This window comes from Alosa pseudoharengus, unplaced genomic scaffold (assembly GCF_046254945.1).
Source record: "Alosa pseudoharengus isolate Yale_2024_CS ecotype anadromous, Long Island Sound unplaced genomic scaffold, YU_APseudo_1.1 YU_APseudo_1.1_scf_19, whole genome shotgun sequence".
Taxonomy (NCBI): Eukaryota; Metazoa; Chordata; class Actinopteri; order Clupeiformes; family Clupeidae; genus Alosa; species Alosa pseudoharengus.
Window position 1 is genome coordinate 33,945,523 of NW_027468657.1, and position 11,479 is coordinate 33,957,001.

Sequence of the window (11,479 nt, forward strand, 5' to 3'; positions counted from 1 at the left end):
TTTAGATATTAGATTTTAATAGTCAACATTGGTGTATTCAAACAATGTCAGCATGAGAGAATTTCAATGTTAACATAATGGAGCCTGAATGCAATATTTTTTGTTCATCCCAGAACATATATCTGGAGCACCCTCTGGACATTACTATACAGTTCTGTAAGTAAGGGGAATATTCCTTGAGGATTCTTTGCCTCGGTCCCACACCAGAGCCAGGGTGCCTGCCAAGCACTGCCTGCACTGGAGAGGGGGGTTGGGTGGTGTCAGAAGTAGCTACAAACCTGTCTTAATTTTTTTAAAGTGGTAAGCAATTAGTGCCTTGGGTGTTAACGATTCAACACCTTGTTAAGCAAAACAAATTGTCAGAGCATGAGGCCATAGTTAGCCCATTAGATCACCTAAAGTGTAACTGTGCTATAATCCTGTCATTTTACAAGCAGTATGTTTTTTTTAACAATAATCTAACAACTACAGTTATTGCTATGTATATAAGGGAGAAGGTATTATAAGCCATGCATTTTAAATACCCATCTTTAAATGTTTGTAGATGACAGAATCAATTCGTAAAACATAAAACACAAAAGCCAGTTTTGGGAAAAGAGAAGTAAAAATCAACCATTTATTTAAGCCTTTTCCCTAGGATTGGGTAATGACATTTACAAGAACTCTGTAACAGGACCAATACTGAGAGGAGATTTCTGACTCCCTGTTAGACCGATATATTAATGGCAAATTAAACCATTGTCCTTGAGCACAGCTCTTCTCCAAGGTTCATCTACAAGTCCGAGAGGCACTCTAATGCAGCGGGCTGACTACATATAAAGGGAGGGAGATTAACTGGTGAGTGACACACTTCAGAGGGCAAATTTCCTCAGCGAGTGCTAGACAGTGTCCACATGTGGCACAGTTAGCACATCAACAACATAAGTAAAATGTGAAAGGTTAACCCCAAGACTATGACGCATTGAAAATGGCAGGAGAGAGAGGATACAACAAAGTGCAGGGTTTTTTTTTTTAAATGGAAAAGGAAACCATCACATGTTGACACTTGAGTTGAAATAGATGACACTTCTGCTTGTTGTGAAATGGCTTCCTTGGTTGGCATGACCATGCTTCCACAGCCAGTGGGTATCAGTGTAAAAGGCCCAGTCTCTGGGAGTCAGCCAGAGAGTGGACAGGCACCCTCACCTCCTCCATCACTCAAGTGCAATGTTCAGCCTTAAACTCTGGCAATATGTACATCAAAGGTTATGGCTTTCTAAGGTACACGGGTCAATATCACTTGGAGACATTATGGAGACACTTGTTCATTAACAAATCTATAGTACAGGTATATATTGGCAAAACAAAAAGACAAATGAACTCTGCTAAACATTATGTAAACATGGCATACCACACTGTACAGCTTATCCAAATATATATTTACAAGTCAGTCATGTGACATCCCCCCTACACGTAGCCCGAGGAGAATCTCCAAAAGTGCAGGAAAACCATGGTGCTGACTTCTGTCAAGTCCTAGACCAAGCATCCAGACCATTCCACACCTGCTTTTCCCCGATGTGGGGAAAGAACAACTGGTTTTAGAAGGCAATGCCCAAAACCTCACAGCAGAACCTGTTAAACGGTAAAACAAGTTCTATACAGCAAATCCTCCCGTAACACTCATCTCGTTAGAAAAAAAGGTTGTCATTGAACATAAGGCAAATACGCACCAAAAGGTGACCTTTTCTTACAAAGATATCTTGATACAACATGTGAAGAGGACTGATGGCTCTTTGGGGTAAATGCACTTTTAAACAGTTTCAGTTCTCTGTTGTCTTTTTGTCTTGAGAATACAATTGTCATCGTATGTAACAAAACCAAATGTTTTTCAGTGCAACAAAAGGAGCGTTTCTACTACATCAGGAAATGTGCAAAATCTGCTCTAAAACAAAGTGACAGTGTTGCAACTTCTACTGTACAAGGTACGGGGAGGGGAGACAAGAGGTTGGGTTAGGGTGTGGAGGGGAGCTGTCCAGATGCCAGTGATGACCCTCAGTCCAACATATGTACAAGGCACTAAGGATGGGAGAGAGGGATACAACACCAGAATCTGCCCGCCGGCTCCTCAGTCTGGCCGAAAAATGGGATATTTGGGTAAGAATTCTATAAGAATCACCTGTGGAAACAAGGATGAATATAGGCAGATGAGACAGAAATAAGGGGGAAAATGTAACAGTGCACAAAATCACAGAAATATACTTTGCTGCATATCAATAAAATAAAACCACCAGATTTTTAAATCATATCAACGGTGTGTTTTCCTCTAGCATTGAACCAGCATTAGAATGAATGTACTAATCAAAATGACACAACTGGTGTGCAATTCCTCTTTGATAATAGGGCTAGTTACAATTGCCTTCTAGAAGTACACACGTTTATAAATATCACTGCATAATCATACTGACAGCAGAACTAAGTTCTCACTCACATATTCCATCATGTTGCTGCTCTCACATTTCCTCTTGCTGAGTTTCCAGTGCAGTCCCAGCTGGTGAGGAACAGGGTTACAGAGTCACACAGAGCTACCCAGAGGCCAACTACAGCCACACACACACACAGACACACACACAGACACACAGGAAGAGCCTGCTCTCTACATCAGTCACCAAATCTGACTGAGCACCTGAGGTCTGTAAGGATGTTTTCTTCTAGTCTTTCAGGGCCTTGAGGCCTGGACTGTCTGGAGGGGTCAGTGAGTGGTCAGTGCTCCAAGTGGTTTTGGTAATGTGTCTGCGCGGCTACTGGCTGTCCATCACGAGACACAACACAATTAACGTGGCTTTTTTACCCTTCTCTAAACTGTTGACCTCTATAGACCACTGGTGGCACTCTCAGGCCTCTATCAATGGATCAGACAGCAATGTCTGCAAGGGAAATGAGTGCTTGGAAGGGTCAAAGTTGACCCGTGTTAACAATGACTGTTCACAACACTCTTAAATTCACTCTTAAAAACTTTCACCAGGAAGACTTAACCTATGGGGTCAGCATTTGACACTTTGTATGTTGCCAACATTAGGGTTTGATGTGTGGCCGATCGCCTGACTGTGTTCTGCTTACCTTGTGATACAATCGATTGTTTTCCCATTCTAACAACTTCTGAATAGATCTTCTTGTCTGCGGAAATAAACACACACACACACACACACACACACACACACACACACACACAGTTCTGCACAGGTAAATCACTCTGTCAGTAAAGGACAACAAAATCCCCAGTTGGGAAGAGCAATTTATGGACTAAAGCTCTTTAAACAGCTCATAATTTCTACACCATGGCCCACAACAACACGTAAACACCACTACCCTATATCAATACCCAAGATTATTCCTCTACAGGTAAATGATGGATATGGCAATCTTACATCATAATGGATTATGAAACAAAACCACTTTGATCGACAATAATGTTTTCTTTTCTGTACGCTCACATGTTATTTTCAGAGATAACCATATGACTAACACTGTTCACAGCACTACTAAGGTTTGTACTGAGCCCAAATCAAGCAAAAATCAAACCTGGGCCGACCGATTGTCAGGCGGTGAAAAAAGGGAGTTCAAAACAAACAGTAAAAAATGTCATTGTAAATCCTGGCTCTAAATATTACATTAAGGAAAAACTCTGGTGCAGGCTAAACAATAAATAAGCAGCATAGAATATTTAAGATAAAAGACAGATTTGAGTCTTGGTACTCACAATTGGGAAATATACACTAGCATGGGAATAGACTTAACTCAGCGCAGTGTTAACTTTGAAATCATTAGTCCAGCCTTATCAATCACATTGATCAGGGATTCCTAACGTTACTTCCTACTTTGCCTGACCGTTTTACAAACTGATAATGAAGCATATAAGCAGTCAGGAAACAATGATACCTTTGCTGTATAAACTGACACATTCTTCTGCATGTCATTTTTTGATGTTTTTAATTTTTTGATATTTCCTACTACCGATTTACCGCAACCACTTTCGATTTTTAAATGAATGTCATCCCCTTTTGTGTCGCTAATTGACCCACCATCCAGGTGACGGAGGGAAAAGTAAACACGTTGAGAGTAACCAAACAAGTTACTCAGTGAGATGAAAATGACTAGGCGGGCGGGGCCAGGCTATGTCACTCTGCCTCGGATGCAAGAGAGTTCTCGAAGAGGGGAACATAAGGACTATAACCCTGACCAAAGGGCCATAACCAAAGGACCATAACCCAGACTCAAGCACAAAGGCTGGAGACTCACTCTCTTGTTGAGACAGATGACGGGCCACAGACTGCAGCCCACAGTGCAGCAGCAGCACAGACAGCCACACAGAAGCCACTTCACATTGACGGGCAGGTTCTTCTTCAGACAGGCGTTCACCCGGCTGATGCTGGTCTTGAACTCCTCTGGGGCCACCTGCGCCGTGCAGAGAGAGGAGAAGAAGAGGGTGATGAGGGTGCATGAGGCGAGGGGCAGAGGGACAGAGCGTTTTGTGCTTTGTGCGTCATTCTTTTTCTTCTGATCGCAATATTAATATGATGGAGAAATGGGTGGAAAAATGGAGGTCTGTGACTGTGTTGTTTGATGTACAAATCTCAGATCTTCTCCCAACTGGGGTATAGCATAGAAAGAGGGAAAGAATATATAGGCGGAGGTCTGTGGAGATTTTCAGATATCAGATGAGATCTTCAGTTGTGTGCTTTTAACTAGCTAACCAACCTCTTGTAGTGTCAGGGCAAAGTAGGGAACAAAAAGGGCAGATAAGCTCATGGCCTGTGGCTGTGCCGTCTAAACAACATGAATGGATGCTCATTCCTCTCTCTGGGTATGTACGCCATAAAACTGGGGTCGTAATCTTTTATGACAGGATGCAAAGGTCTCTTTGCAAACAGAGAAAGACCTCGAAATAAAGCCCAGCAGGCCTGATCCGCACCCTTCAATCATCATAATCGTGACCTCATCCATCACATGTCACCCAGGGTCACAATACTGGAGCTACATTTTATTGCCCCGCACTTCCCTCGGCCTGTTCTGCCCCCTCCAGCCTTTTTGTGTTTCTGTGTCTGACCCAGGAAGCTCCTCTTTCTTGTGCGCACCCCAGTCTTTTATGTCATTATTTTGTCACCTGGAGTTGTGTCCTCCCAGCACCAGGTCCCGACCAACGGAGGACACAGAGATAGCTTACTTATTGACAGGGCAGTGCCACGGCACAATCAGCTAGCATTAGACACACTGACGTGCATGACTGCAGATGCATTACTATCAGATTGGAGACACTCAAAAGGCTTGAAAGAGCAAATTAAGGACTGCTTGATTTGTCAAAGGCTTATGGGAACAATAGCAGTCACCAATGATAGAAGGATAAAGTAATTTTCATTTTTGGAAATGTGAACACTCTTGTGTACAACTCTCCAATGTGCCACAGCAGGGGGGGGGGGGGGGCCGGTTACATCTGATTGTAACAAAACATCTGTAAGAAAAACTAGCAGCTATGCTATGAAGGACAATTAATTTATAATCTGACAATATTACAGCTGCCTTTATTAATGTATAGTAATGTGTATAATTATGCAATTATACACTTCTGCGTCTTAAAATGAGAACATTTAATTCATATTATTCAACCATTGCTTTGTTCAGTTGTGCTCAATCAATTGTAGCTAACTGATTAGCCCAGACTAGAGATAAATACTAAATTGTACATTACCTTTCCTGTGAGAACTGAAGGAAATTCTGTATCAAACTTATTGCTCAGGCCAAACCTGTAGATATAAAACATGAAAAGGTTCAGAAACATGAATTAGAATGGCTGATTACCAATATCAATAAAAAGTAGAATAGTAGAATATACCATAATTTATTGGTGTGTTGTTTGTATGTATGTAGCATGAACTACTGCTTCAATCAAACAAACCTGAAATTACTTGGAAACACAATGGTGTGCATGCAATCAACACTGTTTCTCTGCATGTGTGTGGTGTGTGTGTGTGAGAGTGTGAGGGAGAGAGCGAGAGAAGTCGTTTGTTGGCATTTGAGGTATTGTGCATTTCTGAATGTTAAACTACACTTAGAATCGAGGATGATGTGTTTCTTGTAGCAGGCGAGTATGAGTCTAATACGACGAATATATGGGTTGCCCGAATATGAAATTAGAGAAAATTAAATTATGATAGAAAAAGTTATCTTTAACCTTTACGAGTCCTCTGGTCTGGGCCCTAAACCTGAAATACTATAACTGTAAGACAGCCGATTGTGACATGTGCATACTAGCTTATAGAAACGCCTACAGCAATAAATACATATTTTCATTGCTCTTTGACTTTTCCTTTTTTTATCGTGACATTTGTTTTAGCAAAGAACAAAATCGGGTATTCAAAAAGGTAACTGATGGTCAGATTGTGGATTGACAGTTTACTAGATGGTCCATACTTGTTTTGAAGTCATAATGTAACGTTAGCTAGCTAACGTCCTTACGAGTAACGGGGCAGAATTTATGCATGGCTTGCAATAAAGCAATAAATCATTGCTCGCACGACTGAATAGTTGTCAGAGACAATGCTTTGCCTAAAAGTGATTACTGTCAAGAAACAGAACATTCGTTCTACACATTGGTTTGGTTTGGCCTTGGTTAGCAGAGAAGCTAGCTGACCTACCAATGTTCAATTAACAATCGTTACCGATATCCTGGACTAACGACTAACTTACACGGTGATGTGTCCAGCTCCTCGCATGATGACAGGTTCGGGGCAGTATCTTGCGAGGTGCTCTTCACTAACAATCCGTTCATCTTCTTCGTCTAACTCATAAATGGTATCAAAGTCCGCCATGTTGGGCAGTAAGACGCTCATGACGTCTCTAGCGCTTCCAAGATGACATCAGGCAATGTGTTCACACGCGCCACCAGAGCACAGGTGGCGCGGGAAATTATTACAATGTAGCCAGTGAAATAGGAAATAGCTGAAGAGGGATACAATGTATCAGTTATTGGCCTTTGCAAAATGTAATTACTTCTGTAGGCCACATTTTTCAGTTCGCGAAAAGGCACGGGCGGCTAGGCTTATTGCTTTTAATATTAAACTGAAAGAAACGTTTTATGGTAGGCCTAGTGAAAAGCACACTGCTCTTGAAATGTAGGCCTAGGCTAAGATTTAGCTTACACTTACACCATAGCAGATTGAAGTTGTATATAGCGCAAATGGCTAGGCAACTCTTAATAATACCCTATCCATATTATGTTTTCTTCCCAGGCAGAAAATAGGCTATGTGGGGGCCCATTTTTCAAATTTGTGCATTTGGCTCTGGACCACTGAAAGAGGCTAAGGCAGATGGTGGATAATTTGCTATTAAACTGAGTTTCTAATATGGCAAAATTATGGGAACAGGTAGCCAAAAACCTAGCACTGGTAGACTATGAGTAGCCAAATGCCTACCTTTGGTCTGCCTTAACTTTGTTATGATTGTTTTGAGCAGTAGGACTAACCTTTGTACAGTGTGAGAAAAGAGTGAAACTAGGCTTAGGCTACATTATGTGACCTTTGGAAAGTCTAGGTTGACTAGGTACCTACATCTTTGACAAGCCTAACAGTCTGAATGGTGAATGGAAGTGAGCAAAAGTTCAGTGGAGCCTATTTGAGGAAAAGTAGGCCTATTGTTATTTCAGAAGGAAATACACTAGCTTCATAAAATCTCACTTTGAACATTATTATACACATATTGTACACCTTATAATTGTAACTTTTTTTCCTGAGTTGACATAATTCATTTCAAATTTTGGACCCAGATAAATTTTGTTGCCTGTAAGAAATACCCAAGCAATCAACAACGTTTCTCAGTAGCCCTGTCTGAAAGGAAGAAGAGATTTATGTAAGTTACTTGTAAAAGCAATTTATTTACATATGACCACATCACACAACGACCTGAATCACTGGTAGTTCACCCCTCTTTCATTTAAAACAATGTGAAAGTGTGCTTGTGAAAAAAATGGGGCAATATTGCATATTGGCAAGCACTTTAGACATTTAACATTCGTAAAACACTGTACCGGATTTTCGTATTTATTTACAAACACCTATACACTCACCACAGACAAGAAAACGATATTTATATCTTAATTGATCAAACACAAAACAAACCATTAAAATATTTAGTTTTTTGACCAGACGTACAATGCTTTCTTTTTTTTATATAAAAAAAACTATTCTATTAAAATGATATGTCAAGAGCCTCCTGCATTGCGTTGCAAATAAAACTTGATTGTTCCTTGTTTTAATCCACAAGATGTGATCTTCAAGACGTCTCGTAGAATTTTATAATCCATGAGGACCACATAGGCTAAGTCATGCGCACTGTCCTTTCAGCGTGCGGAGTGCTCGATTAAATTGGATGATCCCAAGTTCGAATTTACTGTGTAACAGTAACTTGTTGTATGTTCCTCATCGATGGTAAGGTGTTCATGCCTGTTGGTGGATAGAGTGAACCATGTATATCCGACGGACTCAGAGACCCAGGCACAGGTAGAGGGCTCACCGAACCTGGGTCACTATGTACAGACCCTCCGCTGCCGTCAGATTGGCCCATTTTCTTTTTGATTAACTTTCGCTCCTTGGCTCTGCGATTTTGGAACCATATCTTCACCTGTGAAAATTCAAAGACGTCAGATATGGAATCGAAGTAGCCATAAAGTTTTATGTGACTGAACTGAACTGGCATGGCATAGGCCACATTTCATACATTACCTGTCGCTCTGAAAGTCCGAGGCTCACCGCCAGCTCTGCCTTTCGTCTGATGGTGATGTAACGGTTAAAATGGAATTCCTTCTCCAATTCAAGCCTCTGATGATCGGTGTACACCACCCGATATTTCTCTTTTGTTCTTGTTTTGCCTAGAATTAAAACAGATTGATTTAATTTACACCGCATCAAATAAGCATACAATTATTTTGCTACCTTATACAGAATACATTAGTTTAAAAAACGTGTCTGTGCTTTTCTGTGCTAAGTGGAATGCACTGAATTTAAGTGTGACTTAAATATATATAATATATATATAGGCCAAAGATGTTGGCAAAGCCCTATAGCAGTTCAAAATATTAGCAAGAGCGATAAATAGCAAATTGGAGCCATTGTGCGTCGTGCGCCATTTCGCCTCGGCCAGTTATGTTAATTGTGCTTGTGATCTTCTTTGAAGTCAAGTTATGAACAAACTGCCGAACAAAGAGACTTGGAGATATTACCCAAACTCCACGAAGGTGTTAAAAAAGCAACACACGACCCACAGAGGGTTACAAGGCGATACTATCTCAGATCCTTTCCTTATGGTCTGGTAACGTTGTTTGATTTAGGAAAATTTTAACTCAACAACATGTAGGCTAATACATCAACATATAGCTTTGTCAGCCACAGGTATAGACTATATTCAGTTAGTGGTTGGAAATTGTTTATGAAAGGTATATTTTTTGTGTGTGTGTGTGGGGGGGGGGGGGGGGGGGGGGTCGTGATCAACTTGTTGTTTTCGTTTTATTTATTCATTGTCTATTTTGATGATCATTTTGAACGAACTAGTTGAAATTATTGATTTGATTTGAGGGAATTGTTTTCATGTTGCATCAAACCACTTAATTTTAACATGCACCAGGGACAGGCGATCTTTATATGCTGTGAAAATTGTCACCCTTTTCCGGCAGCATGACTTTTGAAGAACCGAGACAGAGGAAGACACTTGGTGCATATCAAAGTAAAAAGGAGGTGTTAAAGGGGGCCGCCGCCTGAACACGATAGATAACCCAAAAACGTGGGACAATGTAGATGGGAAACGTAGACCTCACATTCAGTTTACAGGAGTTGAGAAATTAGCATTACAAGTAAGCCTGGCGCCATTTCCCAACACCTAGGCCTACTTCTACTGACAACTGTTAACATGATAAAAAATAGATTTATGTTCATGTCATGGCCTATATTAGATTTTTAAAAATCCCGACAATGTATGACTAATAGGCCTACATTGAGATTTAATACATAAAGTACTTATAATGACACACACATGTCCTTTTTAGCAAAGAGTAATTCATTTTCAGCATTTTCTGTATATGTCAAATTGTCATTGAACCACAGCGCAACTACCTGCACAATCAACTTAGGCCTACAAGATGACATAACCACATCAAGCAATTTTCTATGCTATTCATGGATACCCTAATATCATTTCAGCCACCCTATCTTAATGTAATTACTGAAGATGCAATGAATTACCCGCATGTTTATTGTTTATTAATAAATGAATTACCTGCATCTTCATTACCTGATGACCTAAAACCTTTGATGAAATAAAGCACAAGAGGTTCGGCAGGCCTATTAAAATGATATCTCAACAACAATGATATCTTAACACAATTTTGTCCGCCAGACACAAGCAGAACTATCTGCCACTATTTTAGAAATGCTTATGACAGCATGCAGTTAGTAATAAAAAGACATTTAAAAAAAAAAATCAAACTCACCTGTTGAAGACGACTGGACAGTTTTGCTCATCCACTGATAGGAATTGCGCTTTTCTCTGTCTGGAGAAAGCTGGGCCGCGGATATATTTTCTGTAGGTGGAGGTAATACAGCAGATCCTGGAGCGTGCATGGGATTGTAATCAGTTGAGCAATAGGAAACTTGTCCCGTGGAAGAATTGCTCATGGGTGCCGATATAGTATTAGGGGGTCCCAGACTATAGGCACCCCAGTCCTCCCTTGGTGCACCATAAGGAGCTCCCCATGCCCCCGTAGATTGATGATGCGTGTCCATGTTGGGCACATGATGATATCCAGTAAAATCAGAATATTGAGGTGTTGAAACGAAGTTCTGTGGTGGTAAATTGATGCTGGAACGACGTACAGGTCCTTGGTGGTACATGCTGCTCTCTTTATCCAAAAGATATCCCACATACATGATTCGATTTTTTAATATCCAAAAAACGTTTTTAAGGCAACATACTAGCCATACAACTGGCTAGTTAACACAAATCAACCTGTTGACTCTTTAGACCTCTAGTCCAAAGAAGCTCCGCAGAATGTTGATGCGACGTAGTCCTTGCGTTGGGTCAGTCAAACATGATGTGGGTCTGTTGACAAGGTGGTGGCGGCTAAGGTATACCAAGTTCTTCCTGACGTCAGACAAGACTTCAAACCCTTCAGATTTGCATTCAAATGAAGGCCCAATAACGCCGCCGTGGCCAGATTCCCCTAGCGTCGTTTGTATGCAGCAACTGAGGAAAACAATTAAGAAGAGTACATTGATAGACGTTGGTCTGAAAGCATAGGCCTATATTTGACATAATGAGTAAGATTCATTTAAAAACCATGGTTTTAGTCTATGTCATGTCTGCACCATGATGAGATTAAACATTTTTATTTATTTAAAAGTAGAAGAAAATCTCGTCATCAGCACCATCATAATTATCATCAACAATAAGAACACTAGAA

The 11,479-nt window shown here is 40.6% G+C and overlaps 2 protein-coding genes across 2 annotated transcripts; both read right to left on the reverse strand.

Moving 5' to 3' along the window:
- Positions 1 to 598: 598 nt before the first annotated feature.
- Positions 599 to 6,863, reverse strand: chic1 (cysteine-rich hydrophobic domain 1). Its single transcript, XM_076292516.1, has 6 exons — positions 6,721 to 6,863; positions 5,723 to 5,777; positions 4,276 to 4,431; positions 3,097 to 3,153; positions 2,468 to 2,527; positions 599 to 2,155 (listed from the first exon to the last, which is right to left on the reverse strand). Exons 1-6 carry the CDS (start codon positions 6,861 to 6,863, stop codon positions 2,105 to 2,107), a joined length of 522 nt encoding a protein of 173 aa, XP_076148631.1. The 3' UTR covers positions 599 to 2,104.
- Positions 6,864 to 8,415: 1,552 nt separating this feature from the next.
- cdx4 (caudal type homeobox 4) lies at positions 8,416 to 10,946 on the reverse strand. Its single transcript, XM_076293031.1, has 3 exons — positions 10,511 to 10,946; positions 8,751 to 8,896; positions 8,416 to 8,649 (listed from the first exon to the last, which is right to left on the reverse strand). The coding sequence occupies exons 1-3, from the start codon at positions 10,944 to 10,946 to the stop codon at positions 8,416 to 8,418; spliced, it is 816 nt and encodes a 271-aa protein (XP_076149146.1).
- Positions 10,947 to 11,479: the final 533 nt, after the last annotated feature.